The sequence below is a fragment of the Schistocerca piceifrons genome, chromosome 8, assembly GCF_021461385.2.
Source record: "Schistocerca piceifrons isolate TAMUIC-IGC-003096 chromosome 8, iqSchPice1.1, whole genome shotgun sequence".
Lineage (NCBI taxonomy): Eukaryota > Metazoa > Arthropoda > Insecta > Orthoptera > Acrididae > Schistocerca > Schistocerca piceifrons.
Genome location: NC_060145.1, coordinates 174,297,498 through 174,319,735, shown reverse-complemented (window position 1 = coordinate 174,319,735; position 22,238 = coordinate 174,297,498). Strand labels below are relative to the sequence as shown.

General features: G+C 44.1%; 1 protein-coding gene across 1 annotated transcript in view; it reads left to right on the top strand.

The window, feature by feature from the left end:
• Positions 1 to 11,917, top strand: part of LOC124712163 (neuropeptide Y receptor type 1-like) — a 199,394-nt gene extending 187,477 nt beyond the window's left edge. The window contains exon 4 of the mRNA XM_047242459.1: positions 11,765 to 11,917. Within this exon, the coding sequence (XP_047098415.1) occupies positions 11,765 to 11,917 (153 nt within the window). The remainder of the gene's footprint in view (positions 1 to 11,764) is intronic.
• Positions 11,918 to 22,238: the final 10,321 nt, after the last annotated feature.

Below are 22,238 nucleotides of genomic sequence, written 5' to 3'. Positions count from 1 at the left end.
CGGTGCACCATACACTTCCGAAAGGCTTTCTGCACTTCTTCTTTCCTTATACGTAAATCACTCAGCTATATAAAAGAAAAACAGCGAATCTTTCAGCAATAGTGGTTGAATAGCCAGTTCTTATTCTGAAGTTGAATATTCCATATAGTTCGTGCATATTTAATAGATACATACTGACTCCATTTGAGTTATAGTATAATTTAGAACCATCCGGCATTTTCTCCCCAGCATTTGCCGAAGCGATCGTGAAAAACCGTCTGAAATGTACAGTCAGTCGGTTGGGTGTGTCACACCAACAGGCGTCAATCGACGGCGGGCTTCACACGATTAAGCTACACACATCAAAAAAAGTTTTGCATCACCCCGGTTCCCAGAACTCCTGAAAATAGACCTTGACTGTGGATATTGTATCACAGATACATTCATTGTGACCATTAAGAGATGTCACTAAACCCGCCCAACGAAGTAAGCACCCTTGCATGAGCAGTGCCTATTACACGGAGGGGGTCCGGCAGCCGATCAGTTCCAGTCATTCCACCAGGAAGGAGGTACACGGCACGTGTTGTCTATAGTTCAATAGTGCATAGGTAGTCGCCACCGCGGTTCGATCGCGTCCGCATTTTTACTTTGTGCCAAAGTGTCCAGGGGTTTCGGAGTGAAGCTAAGTGATGTTGATCGGACATGGAGAAGATACAGAGAGACAGGAACTGTCGATGACATGCCTCGATCAGGCCACCCAAGGGCTACTAGCGCAGTGGATGATCACTAGCTACGGATTATGGCTCGGAGGAACCCTGACAGCAACGCCACCATGTTGAATAGTCCGTTTCGTGCAGCCACAGGACGTCGTGTTACGACTCAGACTGTGTGCAGTAGGCTGCATGACGCGCAACTTCACTCCCGACGTCCATGGCGAGGTCCATCTTTGCAACCTCGACACCATGCAGCGCGGTACAGACGATTCCAACAACATGCCGAGTGGACCGCTCAGGATTGTCATCACGTTCTCTTCACCGATGAGTATCGCATACGCCATTAACCAGACAATCGTCGGAAACGTGTTTGGAGGCAAATCAGCGAATGCAGCAAGATGGAGGTTCAATGCGAGTGCTGCGGGTGTATTGGGTTGGTATTACGTGGGGCCGATGTACGCCGCTGGTTGTCATGGAAGGCGCCGTAACGGCTGTACGATACGTGGATACCATCCTCCGACTGATAGTTCAACCATATCGGCAGCATATTGGAGAGGCCGCCATCGGGCACATCTTGAGACTGACTTCCTTCAGAATAACGATACCGCACGACTACAGTGGCCAGCATGTTCTTCAGACATGAACCCTGCCGAATATGCCTGGGATAGACTGAAAAGGGCTGTTTATGGACAACGTGACCCACCAACCACTCTGAGGGGTCTACGCGAATCGCCGTTGAGGAGTGGGACAATGTGGACCAACAGTGCCTTGATGAACTTGTGGATAGTATACCACAACGAATACAAGCATGCATCAATGCAAGAGGACCTGCTACTGGTTATTAGAGGTACCTGTGTTCAGCTATCTGGACCACCACCCCTGAACGTCTCGCTGTATGGTAGTACTACACGAAAAGTGTGGTTTTCATGAGCAATAAAAAGGGCGAAAATAATGTTTATGTTGATATCTATTCCAGGTTTCTGTACAGCTTCCGGAACTCCCGGAACCGAGGTGATGCAACACTTTTTTTGATGTGTGTATATGAGCAGGTCATTTTCCATCTTTTCCTGTTATGTTTAACTTTTGGACACTGGCGCACAAAGAGAATCGGCAGGATTTAACCCCAAAGCGTATGTCATACTGCAACGCAGTGCCGTCTGGCGGGCAGCCTCACTGCTATGATGTAGGCGTTAATATTCAGTTTCTTGCGTCGCGCTGCGCACGAATAACGGTGACACTTGGTCCCGCCACACAGTTTGCATTAGGGTATGCCGACAGGCCACCTGTTTGTGGTTTCATGTGCGTGTATCACTCCACTCCTTCCTTGCGTGCGTTAAAAGCTTTCAACGCTCGTTCTTTCGGTTGCGAACTACATCGTTTCTCGACTTGTGCCTAGCAGAAATCAAACTTAAACTCACTAAATCATAATTGAACACGTTCTGTAGGAAGATCATTACTGTAGTTGAACTTTTGTCAGTAGAAGATATTAATCAATGAGTTCGCTGACTAATACACTGAGAGTATGAATGAATATTTATATTAGTGGTATGTTGCTTGACACAGTCACTGGTCACTCACTGGTCACCAGTCTTCTCACTGGTTTGGTGCTACTCTCCACTAATTCCTCTCCTGTAAAAACTTGTTACTTCTCCATGTCAGAATACCGCTCGCAACTTAAGTCCTCACTTATTTGCTGAACGTGTTTTTCATATCTTCCTTTCGTCGCCGATTCTCCGAAGAACCTCCTCATTCCTTACTTTATCAGTCCACTTCATTTTCAAAATCCTTCTGTAGCACTACATTCCAAACGCTTCGATTCTCTTCTTTCCCCGTTTTCCCACAGTCCATGTCTCACTGCCGTACAATGATGTGCTCCAAACGCACTGTGTCAGAAAATTTTTCCTCAAATTAAGTCCTATGTTTGATACTTGTAGACTTCTCTTGGCCAGGATTGCCCTCTTTGCTAGTGTTACTCCGCTTCTAATGTCATCCTTGCTCCGTCCGTCTTGGGTTATTTTGCTGCCTAATTAGCAGAATTCCTTAACTTCATCTGCTTCGTGATCACCAATCATGAAGCTCAATTTCGTCTTTCTTCAATTCACTCTGTATTTTGGATTGGACAGAAGAGGTGAAAGACTACACCCCTGTCTTACACTCTTTTTAATCTCAGCACTTCGTTCTTGGTCTTCCACTCTTATGACTCTTGTTCACATTGTATATTACATGTCCTTCCCTATAGCTTACCCCTGTTTTTCTCAGGATTTAGAACATCTTGCACCATTTGACGTTGTCGAACGCTTTTTTCAGGACGACATATCCTATAAAAGTGTCTTTATTTTTCTTTATTCTTTCTCCCATTACCAACGACAAAGTCAGATCTGCCCCTCTGGTGCCTTTACTTTTCCTAAAGCCGACAGATCGTCATCTAACACATCCCTTCTTTTCCATTCTCGTACGTATTATTCTTGTCAGCAACTTGAATACATGAGCTGTTAAGCTGATTGTGCGATGATTCTCGCACTTGTCAGCTCTTGCAATCTTCGGAATTGTGTGGATGATGTTTTTCCGAAAGTCAGATGGTCTATGTCCATGCGCAAACATTCTACACCCCAACTTGTATAGTCGTTTTATTGGCAGTTTCCCTCTATTAACACAGAAATTCCAATGGAATATTATCTGTCTCTTCTTCTTATTTGGTTTTAAGTCTTCCAAAGCGCTTTTAGATTCTGATTATATTACTGGGTCCCCTACCTTTTCTATACTGACTCCTCTTTGTTCTTCTACTACGTCATCAAACAAATCTTCCTCATCATAGAGGCCATCAGTGTAGTCTTTACACCTACCCACTCTCGCATCTGCATTTAACAATGGAATGACCATTGCACTCTTAACGTTACCACCCTTGCTTTTTCATTTCACTGAAAGTTGAACTTTTCAGTGTGCTGAGGCATCCTCCCGACCATCATTTCTTTTCCATCTCTTTACATTTTTCATTCATCCATTCCACCGTAGCTTCCCTGCACTTCCTTTATTTCATTCTTAAGCGACTTGTATTTTTTGCATCCCTGAATTTCACTGAACATTTTTGAACCTCCTTCTTTCATCGAGGGATCAGTTGAAGCATTTCTTCTGTTACCCACGGTTTCTTCGCAGTTACCTTTTTGCACGTATGTTTTCCTTTCCAGCAACACTAATAGCCCTTTTTAGAGATGTCCATTTCTCTTCAATTGAACTGCCTGCGGAGCTATTCCTTATCGCGGTATCAATAGCCTCAGAGAACTTCGAGCATTTCTCTTCATTCCTTACTGCTTCCGTATCCCATTTCTTTGCACATTCATTCTTCTTCGCTAGTCCCCTAAACTTGAACCTACTCTTCATAACTACTAAACTGTGATCTCAGTTTACATATCTACCTTTCAATCCAGTATCTGATTTCTAAATGTCTGCCTGACCATGATGTAATCTAATTGAAATCTTCCCGTATCGTCCGGCCTTTTTCAAGTACACCTTCTCCTCTTCATTACGAAAGCCTGACGTTGCAAAGTGACAAGAAATATAACGAGTTCGTAAGATCGGTTGTAGGGAAGACAGGTGGTTGATTTCGGTTTGTTTGGAGAATTTTAGGAAACTGTGGCTCATGTACAAGGGGGTCAACGCACAGAAACTCGTGTGACCAATTGGAGAGTACTGCTCGAATTTTGAGATCCCCACCGGGGCGAATTAGAAGAGGGCATCGAAGAAATTCAGCTTTGTTACCGGTAGCTTCGTTCAAGACGCGAGTATTACGGAAATGCTACGTTAACTGAAATTGCTGGAGGAAAGTCTTTTCGCGAAATACTGTTGAGAAAGTATATATACGGAATTTGGGACAGATAACAGAACAATCATACTGGCCTCAACATAAACCTCGCATAAGATAGTTGGAGACAAGGTAATAGTAATTGAGTTGGTCCGCAGTCAATCCCAAAGATTTGCTTTCACCTAGTGGATGAATGGTATCGTTGCCCACTATTAGGCAGGCAAGTCGTGCCGTCGTAGTTGAACCTGGTACGCGTACTGGGTTGGGGACCTGTCTGTCTGTGCGCTCTGCCTTGTGCGCTGGCTGAAGTGTTAGCCTGTCTGAATGCTTTCGTTTTAAGTGGGTGAATTCGTCCGAAGTGAAAGGAGTTTGGTGGATTCAGTTTGGATAAATGGAGCTGTCTGCTAAATCCTGTCGTCACGGTTGTCGAGCACTCACAGTGGACGGCAAACTGATTCATGGATTCTACTGCATTGCATTTCGAAAACGGTGTGCATAGATCAGTTTACATGTAAATGATTTTGTACCCTTCCCGTGATATATATGGTTAAAAGTGGTGCTGTCCCTTCATATCGTCAGGATTACGCTTTAATTGCAATGCATGGAATGTATTCGCTGATGGACGACAATCAGCTGTGTAACGGCATGATGACACTGAGAATTTTTGCCAGACTGGGACTCGAAACCGGATTTTACGCTTATCACGAGAGGTCGCCTTACTATTAAGCTATCCCAGAACGACTTCACGACAGACCCAAACTTCTATATGTCGTCAACCACCTGTCTACAACGTGTGCTTGTATATCCATTATGCGTATTCCTGTACTGGGGGGCCGCGTGATGTAGCCGCGTGGCCTGAGGCGTCCGCGCGGCTCCCTCCGTCGGAGGTTCGAGTCCTCCCTCGAGCATGGGTGTGTGTGTGTTGTCCTTAGCGTAAGTTAGTTTAAATTAGGTTAAGTAGTGTGTAAGTTTAGGGACCGATGACCTCAGCAGTTTGGTCCCATAGGACTTACCACAAACTTCCTAAATTTTTTTGTACATGGCAACGTTTTACTTGCAAGTCGCTTACCCGGTGTCGGCAAGTAAATAAGGCGTTGCAGTGCCTGTGTTATCACGAATTAGGATGCAGTGTTCCTTCTGCATGCATGTCCAAAGGAACAACCACTGCTGCGACTACGGTCGTTGTGAAATACACGAAATGTTTTTGCAACTGCAAGTGTGAACAACAGTCAGCTATACAAGGGAATGACGACAGGCACTGCAGTGTCGTATTTATCCGCCGATACCAGTCAGCGACTTTCAATTAAAATGTAGTTCCCTACACGGGAATATACATACTGGTTGTACGAGTACAGGCAGTAGACAAATGGTTAACGGCACATGGAAGTTTGGGTGTCTGTGTGAGTCGTGCTCGGGTAGCCTAATGGTAAGACGACTGCTCGTGCTACGCACAAAATCCGGGTGCAAGTCCCGGTCGGCACAAAGTTTCATTGTCTTCATTCCATTACAAAGCTGATGATTGTCTACATTCGCAACTGCGAAAACAACGTATTTCATAATGGCCTTAATCATCGCACGGCCTGTTCCTTCAGACATACATGCCTGTCTGAAGGAACACTGTATCGCCGGTCCCTGTGGCCGTAGGTTCTAGGTGCTTCAGTCCGAAACCGCGCTGCTGCCTCGGGCATGGATGGGTGTGATGTCCTTAGGTTAGTTAAGTTAAAGTAGTTCTAAATCTAGGGAACTAATGATCTCAGATGTTAGGTCCCATAGTGCTTAGAGCCATTTTTTGAACTCTGCATCGTTATTGGGCACAGTACAGGCACTGCAATATCGTATTAATTGTAATGACCTGTTAGCAACGTGCTTCCGTGTAATGCTAGCGAGCCGTATTGCGGTGCTTGTGCAGCGTGCTGGTCTTGAAAAGTTTGATTGTTCCTTTCAAATTGCAAAGCAGCAGTGGCAAGCCACGTGCAGCTTTATTTGTTCATTATTGATTTAAAGCAAATTCTGGCTCATTTCATTCACAACTTTGCCTACTCGTAGTTTGTTGGAGAAGAGAGGTCCTAACAGTTAGTGTGGCTATTTAAAGTTTTAATTTTAATTACTGTACTCGCCTGCTTGCTCGAAAATTTCACTTGTTTTATAGATAGCTTTTCTTAAGCTCGTGCTAGTCTCTGCACGTTCTGGCAGTGTATGTGTTTTACCTCGTTTAAGTGATGTTAATTATTTACCATTTGTTCGTTAAGTAACATATAGTGCAGAGCTCGAGTGGCTTTTCTCGTAATCTCCGTGTTATAGTAACTCAGTGGTTTATTGAAATATTTCTTGTGTGGTAATAGTTTTATTTGATGTATGTTTCAAAAATTCCTGCCCATACGATTGTAAACTGTTGTGTAAAGATGATCGCAGGTGACTGGTGCCATTCAGTCAAGGCTTGTAGCTGGCTCTTTTCACAACTGGAATCATTTGTTGAGTGCAATGTTGTAATGATTTAATTTCATGAGTTTGCATTTTTAATCAATTTTGTAAATAGCTATGTAACAATTTCTTGATTCAAATTTCGCTTCATATGTTGGTCTGCTTAAGCACCTTACTCTAACGAGGCTGCGTATTTACTTCTGCAGTCCTCTACTGATTGTGTGTCTCTCTTTATGGCTCTGAGCACTATGGGACTTAACAGCTATGGTCATCAGTCCCCTAGAACTTAGAACTACTTAAACCTAACTAACCTAAGGACAGCACACAACACCCAGCCATCACGAGGCAGAGAAAATCCCTGACCCCGCCGGGAATCGAACCCGGGAACCCGGGCGTGGGAAGCGAGAACGCTACCGCACGACCACGAGATGCGGGCCTCTCTTTATGTGTCTGCTCTTTGCACAACGTAATTTTGTTGTGCTTGTGGTTAATTGAAGTGAGTAACTTATTTGAGCAGAGTAATGTAATCAAATTAGAACGTAGTGTGGTTCTAAAGCTTGAAAAATCGTTGATAACTTAGTGATCCGGGCATGTGAGGAAGCGTATAGAACAGTCTTTACGTTTCACCTTGTTGTACACGGTGTAATAAAGAGATAGTTGAGTGCAGAACTTTCCCGTTATGCTGCGGCCCCGCTTTTACTCTCGGGGTCAACACACGCTCGCCAACGCCGCATAAGTAGGATTAGTGACGCCTGGGCAGAACTTGCTGAACTTACGGAATCCCTCCCTCTCTCCTCTGTCAACCCCACTCCATCCCTCCTTCCATCCGCCGCTATTGATTTGTTAATATTAATGCGACAGTACAATACGTGCCTTTCATTAACCGTTGAGATTTTTAGGCAAGACTAATCTTAAGTCTGGAACTCTTTGGTTGCCTGCTTCGCCTAGCAGTGGAGAATTTCGTAGCTTGGAACGCTTTCCAGATATTAACCTCTAGCCAGCGCTGTAATAGACGTTAAACATACACTAAGATGACAAAAGCCATGGGATTCCTCCTAAAACCTTGTCGAACCTCCTTTTTCCCGCCCGGTGTAGTGCAGCAGCTCGAGGGGCATGGACTCAACAAGTTGTCGGAAGTCCCCTGCAGAAATATTGAGCATTGCTGCCTCTACAGCCGTCTATAATTGAAAAGTGTTGACGGTGCAGGATTTTGCGCACGAGTTGACCTCTCAATTGTCTCATAGATGTTCGATAGGCTTCACGTCGGGCGACCTGGATGACCAAATCATTCGCTTTAATCGTCCTGAATGTTCCTCAGACTAATGGCGAAGAACTGCGATCCGGTGGCATGGCAGATTGTCATCGATAAAAATTCCATCGTTGTCTGGCAATATGACGTCCGTAAATGGCTGCCAAGTTGTCTCCAAGTAGCCGAAAATAACTATAGGACCCCGTCCATTCCATGTGAACACAGCCGACACCATTGTGTGACCACTACCAGATTGCAACGAACCGCATTGACAACTTCGGGGAATCTGCGCCACAGTCTAACCCTGCCATCAGCTCTTACCAACTGAAATTGGGACTCATCTGACCAGGTCACCGTTTTCTAGTCGTCTATGGTCCAACCAATATGGCCACGAACCCAGGAGACGCGATGCAGGTAATGTCGTGCTATCAGCAACGCCTGAAATTTAGTGTTGTCGGCACACTTTTGACACTGTGGATCTCGGAATTTTGAGTTCCCTAACTATTACCTAAATTGAATGCCCCATGCGTCTTGCTCCAATTACCAATACGCGTTCAAAATCTGCTAATTCCAGTCGTGCGGCCATAGTCATGACAGAAGCCTTTTCATTTGAATCACCTAATTACAAATGACAGCGCCGCCTGTGGACTGCCTTATTATACCTTGTGTTCGCAACACTCCCGCAACCTGTATATGTCCACATCGCTATCCCCTGACTTTTGTCATCACAGCATTTTCCTTTTTAAAATGATGGAATTCAAATATTCAAGTGTTGCAGTCTTTTTCTGAAATTACAAAAATTACTTCGGAAAATAAAGTTTTCCCCAAATGTAAGAACGTACACATCGCTTCACTGCCGTTAAGTCGGTGATGCAGGTTCACATGTTCGCTTGGTACCAGTTAGACAGTTCGCACACAGAGCAACTGGAAGGGAACACAACAGGCAGACGATCTAAACTCGCAACTGGCCTACTTTGAAACGACGAACTGCAGTAGTCGTATGCGTACTTTCAGAAGAGAGAGTACACCCGAACATCTTCTTGTCACTCTCGGCATTTCAAGTAGACATTCATGCTCAGAGGAAGATGTGACCGTATATTACCGTTACACGCCAATGAGAAAATGAAGTAAATTCTGGATTCATCCACGCACCCTTAGAAACAGTAATTGCAGACTATTTGTAGCAGCTAAGAAGATTTGACAGACAGCTTCCCAATTCGTAACAGTTTGAAGAGAGACTAACAGTGCTATAGTGATTTGTCACAGTTAATTTCTTCCACCTTAAAGCGGAGTTACTTTTACACTGTCTAGTCACATTAATGTGACCGCCTTCCAACAGAACGAATAACCACCTTCTGCAGCCCGGACCGATGCGAGGCGCGCAGGAAGAGAGTCAGCGAGGTTATAGAAGGTACAGACTGGGACGTCGAGCCATGCCTATTCCAGCGTCGTGGGCAGCTGAAATAGGTTACACCGTTAAGGATCCATGGAGAGAACTTCCCGGTCGCCGAGGAATTTGGTGGCCAGAGAAGAACAATAAACTCATTCTGATGCTCTTCGAACCACGGTAATACACTGCAGGCTGTGTGAAACGTTGCATTATCCTGTTGGTAGATGCAATCGTGCCGAGGAAGATCAAACTGCGCGTGGGGGTGGAAAAGGTCCCCAAGTGTAGATCCATGAGTGTGTTGATCTATTGTGCCTCCCAGAACGACGATATCACCCGGGGAATCCTACGAAAACGTTCCCCAGACCATATTAATTAATCCGTTTAATTACTTTGCATATCAATTTGATATCAAAAGTGTCCTGGGAGACCCAGTATGCCAATACTGCCAAGTGGCTAGCAACATGTTGCAAACGATTTTATGCGAGTTACTTTACAATCGCGCCGTCTGAGATAACCTATTTAACTAGACAGGAAAAGACTCCCGGCGTTAACGGGTTTCGTTTCTGTCGCTCCGTGTGTGTGGAGGGTCTTACACACCACTTACAGCTTTCCAAAGCGATCAGTATGCTCTTCTGAGGAGGTGATTAGTATTTTGTTCAGTCAGCTTGTATGGCTGTTCAGAGCTAATGTCAAGCAGTGCTGCGAACTAAGAAGAATTTGCGGATTATTTCTAACGGGGAGACGGAAGGCAATTTTTATCGCTATTCTGCCAATGCTATTTTACCCTTTCAATAGGTACACTTTCACTTTTCAAAAGCACCTTAAGTGATAAAACAATGAAATTTTTACTGCATATATATAATATATATGCCTCAATTTACAAGTAAAATGAACATAATACCTCTTATGGTTTTTAAGAAAAAAAATTATTCTTTCACTAGTAAAATTTTACTTTTTTGTACATTAATTATTATAAAACAGTTTCTGATTGTTTGGTGGTTCTCAATTTACTTGTAATACCTTATTATCATCTGCAGTACAAACTGACCAAATTTCATGTTTCTAACCCCGTAAGTTTATCAAATAATGGAAACTGAAAGTAAAAAAAATTAATTTTGAGAAATATCAATTTAAAGTTCAATATTGCAATTCTAGTATAGAGAATTACTGACCACTAATATTTTCCTGCACCATACTGAGCATCATCAGAATCATGCTGATCTTCTTTTCTTCTCTTGGTCCCTCTTCTTCTCTCTCTGGCTTCTTTTGTGCATTTTAAATTAGCAATATCTGCTTTCCTGATTCTCTCTTTATCTATTTGCACCAAGGATTCTGCAGTATTTCAACTAGATTTTATGCCAAATAATTCCAAAACATCCAGTTTTCTAATTACTCCATCATTGAAGCGTAAAATACCATCACATACACCAAATTTGAGGGTTGTAAGCTGAACAAATACAGTTTTAGGTAACCGGTTCCAAATGACATAATTCACGCAATCATTTAAATTTTGGGTTTTCCCATGAATACATTTCTTCAAGAAGGTATCTTTACAAAGGTCTTTAAATATGGGTTTAATTTTATTCATTACTGATGCAGGTAAAGAATGTTTGTGGTCATATCTGGCACTTCTCCTGTACTGCACCAAGTGTCAGGATCATTCGGGTAAAGACCGTGCACTGGATTTTCACTTGCGGAAAGCTTATGGAAAAAGATAGCCCATACAACTTTTTTCATGTTTTCTAAATTCTCTACATTTCTTCTTATGGCCAAGCCATAATAATTCTGTAATCTATCTATTTCAACATTTGTCAGGCGACGTTTACCACCTATCTTCTTACTATCTTCCAATACTATTTTTGACTTTTCTTTCAATAATCTTCTGAACCTGGACCCCATTCTCTTCTGGACATCCCCAATGCACTCTAATTTAGAAATTGTGACATTAGGACCATAGGGTTATTCTGTACAGACCAGGTCATAAGCCTTGTTGTCACCGTCCCCAGACTGCACAGAGAGTCAGGAAAACCACCATATTTCACGAAAAAATTGTCGTATTTATATAAAACCAAAACTGTTTCACGCAGGAAAGACCAGGAATTTCAAATATGCTAAAATCTAAAAATCGAATTTTTTAAGCCCACTTGCCTTATGTCTCCCCTTAAAAGAAGAGAGTGAGTGAGTGAGTGAGCAAGTGGTGTGTTGTGGTGCAGTTCCAGGCGGCGCTGCTGCAGCGCTGGAACCTGCCGCACTTCATGTGCGCCTTCTGCCCCTTCGTGCAGGTGCTCAGCGTCAACGTGAGCATCTTCACGCTCACCGCCATCGCCATCGACAGGCACCGCGCCATCCTCAACCCGCTGAGGTGAGTCACGCCAGTGTCTGCCAGCGCGCGCTTACACCCACAGCCGCCGCCTGACAGCCGGACTCAGCGTCCGCAGGAACTATATTCGTCCTAGTTAGGCTGCGGTCACAAGTGGCACCGATACCGTTGTACTCCGACGACGACCGACACTGGCCGGTCTTTTCAAATAAATACGCCATTACGTGCGCGGTCACACTGTACCCTATCTAGTAAATCGAAAATAGAGGCTTTGGACGACAATCGTGCAAGAAACTGATAAGTTTAGTCCAAGAAAGAGTGAGTTTGTGCCATCCTGAGGATGAAAACTATCGTAAGTTTCGAAAGTAAGAACTAAAAATGCAGGTTTATTAGAAACCACAAGTAGGCTAATTTTTTATCGGAGGCCGGCCACAGTGGCCGTGCGGTTCTAGGCGCTACAGTCTGGAACAGCGCGACTGCTACGGTCGCAGGTTCGAATCCTGCCTGGGGCATGGATGTGTGTGATGTCCTTAGGTTAGTTAGGTTTAATTAGTTCTAAGTTCTAGGCGACTGATGACCTCAGAAGTTAAGTCGCATAGTGCTCAGAACCATTTGAATCATTTCTTTATCGGAAATTTTAGACGAAATTTGTAACGTACCAAAAATAAATTGTTCAAGTGAGAAGGGTGGCGTATCTTATGGTTATACTGCAGTGGATATTTTTTGGGTTGTAGCAGGTGGGCATTAGCTGTCTACAAATCGTTGTTACTGCTTTCTGGTGTTCTTATGCCAGTTGTGTTGTGATTCTTCTGCATGAAATGGTTTGCAAATGTGTTGTGTGTGTTTCTGTTTTTCAGTGGTGTAGGTGTTCAGAGTCTCATTCTAAACTTGAAGCTTAAATCTTTCACACGTACGCTGAATGACAGCACTGATGGTTAACTGGCGTATAGCTACACAACTTCAAACAAATACAGCAAAACATAATTTCGTAAAACTTGTATGGCTACGCTGACGACTGAGGACATAGTGTGCAGGACCCGTCACGTTCTTTTCGACACAGATATAGGTCGTTCGCAAAGATCTAGTGTCTTTTCGAGAGCAAAAGGCGGAATGCAGTTCTCATTTCCAAGCTCAGATGATTCAAATGGCTCTGAGCACTATGGAACTCAACTTCTGAGGTCATCAGTCCCCTAGAACTTAGAACTACTTAAACCTAACTAACCTAGGGACATCACACACATCCATGCCCGAGGCAGGATTCGAACTTGCGACCGTAGCGGTCTCGCGGCTCCAGACTGTAGCGCCTAGAACCACACGGCCACTCCGGCCGGCTCCAAGCTCAGAGGCGTCGTGGTAGCTTTAGGAGGTTAAAATATAACCTACTTCGTACGTAGAATAGATTCTAACGTAACCTAACGTAACCTTCCTGACTACGCCAAAAACAGACGGATATCGGGCACACTGTGACCAAGTTGTCGGCCGATGTTATTGGGCGACCTTTGTCAACATAGCCTGACGACCGTTGTCGGTGCCACTGTGAACGCATGCGACCTAGTATTCCCAAGACCTGTAGCGGCGCTCGCCCGCGTCCACTGCACACAAATAAGTTGGCCGCGTACTATCGCACGAGGCTGGCTGACAGACGGATTCCAGTGAACTGGAGTTAGTCCGGTTTAGTCTCCGCAAGGGAGAACTTGTTGATGCTTGTGTCTGGCTTTGCTTTTTACTTAATTACCAACTGTAATCTTATAAGTACTGCGAATGAGAGCAAGCAACTGTGGGGTATGGAGAACAAGAAGTATCACCACCGCGACTTACAGAGCAAATTATCGTTGAAAGTTGCAGAGGACGTGAATATAGAAGTGGAAGCGTTAACCGTAACGGGACATAATATTGTGCCATCAGATTTAATTAATATGTGCCACATGTTTACTGGAAACTAGTACAAATAATACTTGAAATACTGTATACGTTCTAATAGCTGTATTTAAAAACAAAAATGAGAACACCACCTTCAACAATACCTTCACTCTATATAACTAGTATTCTGTGAAATACTCAAGCCGCTTTCATGTGTGCATTTTCTCTCAGCAAAAAAAAAAAAAAAAAAAAAAAAAGAACGTAATAAATTTATCTCGGATGGAATAAGCTGCACTGACACTAAGTTTCTCGCCGATAGATGCACATCTTCTTGTCAACTGTGTTAGCTGGCAAGTAAATGGCGCTGCTGGTTCTTCCCCCTCCTTATCAAATATGACGCTGCGTAAAGATCATATACGTTTGACAATGTCAGAGCCATCAAGCTTTTCAATTTCAGTACTTCTTTAGATCAATGTCCATTTACCAGTCATTATTCCAAACGCACATTCTAGCACTTGTAGAACCTTGGAAATGCACTTGTTGAAAATTGTTTGCTTTGGCCCATGCTTTGACACTGGGTATGATCTCATTAAGTAAGTCTTAAATGGATAACCTTCATCACACAAGAGAACGTAAGATACCCTAATGTTTGTTCCTGGAAGGGCGCAGCGACTTCCAGCATAAAACGCTCTGTCTTCAAGATTCTTAAAAAGGCTCGAATGCGAGAAAAAGCCACCGTTGCTCTTTTTACTATTTTTCCCTAGGTGTATAGCTGGAAACTTATACTTTGAACCACCTATAACTTGTAAAACAATTTAAAAACTGTAACTTCCTGGCAGATTAAAGCTGTGTTCCAGACCGAGACTCGAACTCGTAACCTTTGCCTTTCTCGGGCAAGGAATCGTTGGAGAAAAAAATGAGCTGGATAATGTGTTTATTTGTGGCATAATGCAGTCTGTGTCGTGGTAGACTTAAGTTTATTGGTAAAATACTTGGTTCAAATGGTTCTGGTCACTACAGAACTTAACATCTGAGGTCATCAGTCCTCTAGAACTTAGAACTCCTTAAACCTAACTAACCTAAGGACATCACACACATCCATGCCCGAGGCAGGATTCGAACCTGCGACCGTAGCGGTTGCGCGGTTCCAGACTGAAGCGCCTAGAATTGCTCGGCCACATCGGCTGGCCAAAATACTAGGGAAATGCAATCACTCTACGAAGGAGCTTGTTTGCAATTTACTATTCATTCTATCCCAGAAAATTGCTAAAATGTGCGAGATCGTACCATATAGGACTAACGGATGATGCTGAATGTGTACAGGCTAGTGCAGTATGAATGGTCACACGTTTGTGTGACTCACAGGGAGAGTCACAGGGAGAGTCACAGAAGTATTGAAACAAGTGACCTTGCAAATTCCTGAAGATAGAAGGAAACTATCCCGAAAATGTCTAGTAACAAAATTTGAAGAACTGACTCTAAATATGATTAGGAACATACTAGTCCCCCCCCCCCCCTTCTCGCCCAAATATCGATCCCGTGTAGATCGTGAAATCAGTATTATATTAATCACAGCAAACACCGAAGCCCTGAATCAATCATTCTTCCTGCGCTCCATACGTTAACGGAACGGGTAAAAGCCCTAATAATTGGTACAATGGGACCAACATTCTGCCATGTAATTCACAGTGAGTTGAAGAGCGCAGATGTAGATGCAGTTGTAGATGTAGACGGACCTCATTTCTAATCATCACTCTACACCCGCCACCGTAGACGAGGTCACTAACGTGTGCTTGTGTGGTGGTGCTCGCCTCAAAGGTAATTCGGTTGGAATCCTGGTGGTCGATGAAATTTTTGCTGTCTGTATTTGGCCAGTAAGGGGGAGGAGGTGGTGTGTAAAGCTCCTGATTAACAGTCTTGGAGCCAATGTCCTGGATCAGATTCCAGACCTCTGTGCAGCGTGTCACGAAGCGACATGTGACGCTGTTGATTGTGATCCATCCGTATGATGGGGACATCAGGCTGGGCGTTCCCCTTGGTGCTATTCGAAAGAAGAAGGGTATGTGCCAGCACTGAGTTTCAACCTCTCCCTTCCCTCATCATCATCGCAAAATACAAACATAAGACTACAATATACACGTATCCATTACATTCCCTTACACTACAAAAAGCACGCACGACACAACTGTCGCATACCTGCAAGGAAAGCAATGTGCGTATAGAAAGAAATTGCCTTCCGACATTCAGCTGAACTCACCCAGTGGATATCCTAGCCTACAATGTCACTCACTTGCATTTGCATCGACATCGACATTCCCATTCTATGGAATTTAAATTGCTAGGGTCAGGCCCAAGCCTACCGTCGAGAATTCCACCACACACAATGGTTTAAAGTGGTTCGTAATATTTTAATATTTTCGGATGCAGATAACTCTTGTGGTTGGGAAAAACGTAGTTCCGGTGGAGATAGAATTGTTCTTTCCCTTGAAGACCTCCACTGTGAGCTGTACAATAGTTTCCGCGAGTTACATATCTGGAAGGTGAATCGAACAAGTGAACTAGGATAGAGCAGCAGAGGTTTTGCCGGAATCACGAGAAGTATTGTTTGGTGCGCGAGGCAGCAGGCCACCTTACAAAAGCTGCTCGAAGGTAAATAATTCGGCATTTACGACTTCCCGGGACAATGTGCTCGGCAGAAAACAGTGCTGGGTGAACAGGTCCATTGTGCTGCGCTCAGGTGTTCGCGAGGCTTCGGCGGCCGCCTTTGTTTCTCTTCCGCGACGGCCTGTGTAAACAAGGGTTGCCTGTCACCTCCAGAACGACTAACTTGGAACAATAGCATCGACATTCAATAATGAGCCGTAAGCTACACGCCTTGCCACTGATGCCTTACGCTAGGGGCTGGGCTACTGCTGCCCCCAAATAGTATCCCAATATTTTGGAAGAAATTTCCGTCATTTAGCTGTTAACTGTTCATTTATTTCGAACACTCATGATTTCGGCTTTATATCCATACTTCAGTGCATGTTGGAATGTTAAAATATCTGGCCATTTCAAAACGCACTTGAGAAGGACTGCAAAGCCGAAATTACGATCGTGTAAAATATATGAATAATTAACAGACAAATGGCGAACTTTCTTTGTTTTTTTTTTTTTCAAAAAATTCCAGATGACTCTCGTCCCCCCCCCCCCCCCCCCCCGAATGAAAGAACGTTCCAAATGATCCTACCCTCTATGTTGTCCAAAACTTCTATCACCGTCTACGCTTCTCGTGCAATCTGTCAATCTGTTTCAGTTCGCTCAGTGCAGTGATTCCCTCACAAAACACATCAGCTGCCTCAAAGTCACACTACGGCTAGCGCGTAACCATGCGCTAAAAGCGCACATAAGTCAAAGTATTTTTTTTCTTTTTGGAAAGATAGGGAATTAGGAAAGGAGATAAGTAATTTTTACTGTCTATAATACGACACACAGTTGTTATTGCCTACTTTGGCCCAAATACAGGGGTATTCGTCAGCATTCAACTTCTTCTTTCTTCTTGTAAACAAAGTAAAGGGCTTGTCTGGAACAATGTACCATAGGGAACCTTAGCTGGTAGGCCTGTAATCTCCGCTATACTCCACGTCTTCCAGGCCAAAATGTTTGCATCAGGGAAAGCTTCAAGGCCACCATAACCTGCATGGCTATGCCATACAACAGCCAAGGTCAACCACGTACTGCCTCCATAGACAGCTGATACATCACACGTGAACTACATTCTTCGTCCACAAAAGACACTTGGACCACCAATAAGCTGCTGCTTATTGAATTGGCCAGCAAAGTCAATGTCTATTGCTTTCAAAGACTTGTACACAGCAACACTGCGCCGCCAACGGCGACGATAACCACCTCGCACCGCGAAGACATTTCATCTACAACCGTTACATGATATCATTTGGGTTGCCAGTGTCACTGTGTCACCGGAGAGGTGACATCTTGTTGCCCTTCGTCGTTGCCTGAATAACCAAAGGAAATGTTAAATTCAAATATTTGCTGGGATCTTTTCTCTCGTCTTTGTAGTTTCAGCTTTTCCGTCCTCTAGCTGCAGACACTGTAGTGGTAGTACTACAGCACTAGTAGTTTCGGTTATTTTATTCATCCATGGATATTAGATACAACGTAGTATCACAACTTAGGAACGAAAAATTATAATCGTATACACAGGCACTCACATACGCTGTCTGCTCAAAAGTATCCGGACACCTATAGGCGCACAATAACCACCCTCCGCCTTTACGACGCCTTGCACTCTTGTGCAAACAGTTTTAATGAAGTTGTCGAATGTCTGTGGAGGAGGTGCACCCTTTTTCCTGAAGAGCCGAAACCAGGGAAGACGTGTTGGAAGCTGGTGTCTGGAGCGATGTCGACGTTTTAACTCAAAACAAAAAATGTCCCACTGGGTTCACTTCGCGACTGAACAGGCCACTTCATTTCATGAATGTTATGGCCCACAAACCAATTTCGTAAAGGTGCTGCTTTATGGCAAGGTGCCCTGTCATCCTAATTCAATCAGTCATCGTCTTCCAACGGCTCCTCTACTGTACTTAGCACACAATGAGGAAAATTGCGTTCATATCATTCTGCATTTAGCTTTTTCTTAAGCGCAATAAGGGGACCACAACCTAACCACGGAAAACACCCCGATACTGTAACACCACCTCCTCAGTACTTCACTGTTCACACTAAACATTATAGCAGGTAACGTTTTGCAAGAATACGTCAAACCCAGATCCTTCCATCGGATTTATACAGGGTATACCGTGAGTCATCGCTCCAAATCAGTCCTTTCCAGTCATCCCCTGTCCAGTGGCGTCACTCATGACACCACCTTATGCTTCGTTTAGTATTGAAATATGAGGCTTATGAGGAGCTGATCGACCACTGAATCCCATTCTTTTTAACTCCCTACGTGCAATCACTGTGCTAGCTGGACTGTTAGTAGCAGTATGGAAATCACGAGTGATTCCTTCCGCTGATTTCTTGTCATATTTTTCAGTCACTCTCTGCAGTGCTCGGTAGTCCCTATCCGTCAACACATGAGGTTCTCTTCGTCTTGCTGTGGTTGTTCCTTCGCTTTCCCACTTCATTATTACCTCACGAGTAGTCAACTTGCGCAGCTTTAGAAGAGGTGAAATATCCTTGGTGGATATGTTACCCAGATGACACCTGGTGACTATCCCACTTTCGAAGTAACTGACCTCTCCTTAAGGGCCCATTCTGCCACAACTCTACTGACAACACAGTACCCCTTGCTCCTTTTATACCGTCGGTTCCGCCTCTCGTGATACCTAGTTGTCAGTTCTGCATTACACCGGAGTATACAGATACCTTTGGCAACATAGTGTACCTAGAGGTGTAGCTTAGATAGGATGTTTTGCCAACATTTGCCTGAGGTAATGTATGAAAACAACCGAAAACCTAAACCAGGAAGGAAATTGGAGCCTCCATCCTCCTGTATGAGACGACAATCTGTTTAAAACTGTGCAGCTTCGTTCGATTCGTCCGTAGTGCATAATACTGTTCTGCAAATAAATTATTTTTAATGTATAAAAGAAGTGCTACACGGCTCATTTATTTGTTGGTACCGATCAGCATCAACTAATTCCTGGAGTGGCAATCTCCAGAACACGCCTACAAAGAATAGAGTTAATCACAAAATATTTGTTTCCAAAAATGAAAACTACTGCGAGGGATGGCATATTCGATGAAGTCCTACATGTTAACCCCTGGGTTGCTCTAATTTGTGAGCACCTCAGAGAGCTCATAATTCGTTTGCTGGGTGTGGGCTTGGCGACCTCCGGGTTCCTGAGCTGGGGACTGGTAACCGCTGCCCCTCTTCTGTCAATGCAAACTCTGGGCATGCTTCAGCGACCACCGTGCGGCGCTGCAGTGGAACGTTACGTGTCGCGGGAATGGGAATCTTGACTTAACGGCCCGATGCATGATGATGCTAAAAACCTCTATACCAAAACCTCAGTCTCAGCGCGCTGATCAGACTCATTGTTATTGAGGCGGAACAGTTGTTGGTGGACAACTTCTCGGCAACCTGCCACACCTCAGTTGTGTAAAGCATACCCAGGTATACAGGGGAGCTTATTTCTGTAGCTGCTAGTGAGACCTAGAGGGAATCGTCGAATCGATCCTCGTCAGCTCCCATCTAAATGGGTCTAGCGCTGGAGGATAGTAACTAAAGGTCTCGTATAATCAGTCCTACTGACGCAGGAATTAATCAATGTACTTTCGTTTATAGTAATAGAGCACATACTGTTACACAGTGTGTTCCTAATAGGTAAAAGGAAATAGAGCTGCTATGAGGAATTTTCACCTTTCTACATTCAAAAGGGCTTAGAAGGCATTACTGTCACTTTAAAATCTGTAAAGCGATTGCGACACTTTTTGTTGTAACGTTCCGCTTTCAACAAGCAACGAATCTCCAGGCAGTTAAATGCCTCGGGAAACATCCAGCCGAAACAGAGCTACACGCTACCTTGAACTAGAGCAACAGTGTTGTGTTGTGCGGAGGTATTAGATATTCCCAAATGGGACCATTGCTTTTCACAATATATATAAATGACTTAGTAGATAGTGTCGGAAGTTCCATGCGGCTTTTCGCGGATGATGCTGTAGTATACAGAGAAGTTGCTGCATTAGAAAATTGTAGCGAAATACAGCAAGATCTGCAGCGGATAGGCACTTGGTGCAGGGAGTGGCAACTGACCCTTAACATAGACAAATGTAATGTATTGCGAATACATAGAAAGAAGGATCCCTTATTGTATGATTATATGATAGCGGAACAAACACTGGTAGCAGTTACTTCTGTAAAATATCTGGGAGTATGCGTACGGAACGATTTGAAGTGGAATGATCATATAAAACTAATTGTTGGTAAGGCGGGTACCAGGTTGAGATTCATTGGGAGAGTGCTTAGAAAATGTAGTCCATCAACAAAGGAGGTGGCTTACAAAACACTCGTTCGACCTATACTTGAGTATTGCTCATCAGTGTGGGATCCGTACCAGGTCGGGTTGACGGAGGAGATAGAGAAGATCCAAAGAAGAGCGGCGCGTTTCGTCACTGGGTTATTTGGTAACCGTGATAGCGTTACGGAGATGTTTAATAAACTCAAGTGGCAGACTCTGCAAGAGAGGCGCTCTGCATCGCGGTGTAGCTTGCTCGCCAGGTTTCGAGAGGGTGCGTTTCTGGATGAGGTATCGAATATATTGCTTCCCCCTACTTATACTTCCCGAGGAGATCACGAATGTAAAATTAGAGAGATTAGAGCGCGCACGGAGGCTTTCAGACAGTCGTTCTTCCCGCGAACCATACGCGACTGGAACAGGAAAGGGAGGTAATGACAGTGGCACGTAAAGTGCCCTCCGCCACACACCGTTGGGTGGCTTGCGGAGTATCGATGTAGATGTAGATGTAGAGGAATTCAAAGATGAGTGGACTCAGGAAGGTGTTACTGATGTGCAACGTATAATTAAATGGATAGATGGTGAACTGCCAAATCAGACACCTTTATTGTTGCATTCAGTAGCATAACACCGATGGGGCATATCATGGCAGGTTTCTATCGCTTAAACGCGCACGCCTAAGCCCACAACCCAAAGCGTTGTTTTAAATAGCAGCGCTTTGGGTACAACACTCTAGCTTGTAAGGTAGAAGTAACTTGGGGTAAATGTGAGGGGTCATTTGTTGATTTCTTCAAAAGTGCTTTAATTATTCTGCGGATCACCCTGACTGGAGTAGAGACTGCAGCATCTATCTTGAAGAAAGGAAGATATAGGAGCTAAACACGACGAAGCGTGTTCCGTATGGTGAGAAGAGAAAGCTCTATAAGACTATGCAAATGCCTAGTTTCACTACTTCATTCGTTCACACTTATAAAGCCTATTCAAAAAGCCGATGTCTCAACACAAACGAATGTTGCTAGCGCCTGCAGTACGTCAACGTATAGCATCGCCCAGAACATTACAAAAACTGACAGTAGCCGACCTTGTAAGACTTCCATCACCTCAATAGGCAGACTCCTTTGATAGGCCAGCACTGCCACTACGGCTCTATCACTGCCACGTACGCTCTTGAGAGGCCTCATCTGACAAACAGATCAAATCGGAAGCGGCAACAACAGAAGAAAGCACCTCGTAAACCGTCAGATCACGTACATCTCATCTTATCTGACGGTTCCAATGATTCTGCTTTGGAGACAATGGAATGTGAAGTCTGACTGGAGCAACCGTCTTGCCCCCATACTAGGCCTCCAACCGTTTCAGGATCCCCATTCCACTGGAGAGCAAGGGTGAAGGGAAAACGTGACCGATAAATGGCTCCCATCATATAGTCCTACATCAACAGGTTCAGAACGCATGTGGAGGAACTGAAACTCCTAGAGCAGAAATGTCATTTTGCTTTTGTTTACAAGAAACACCTTTATACCTACCGAAGCTCCTGTGCTACGGGGC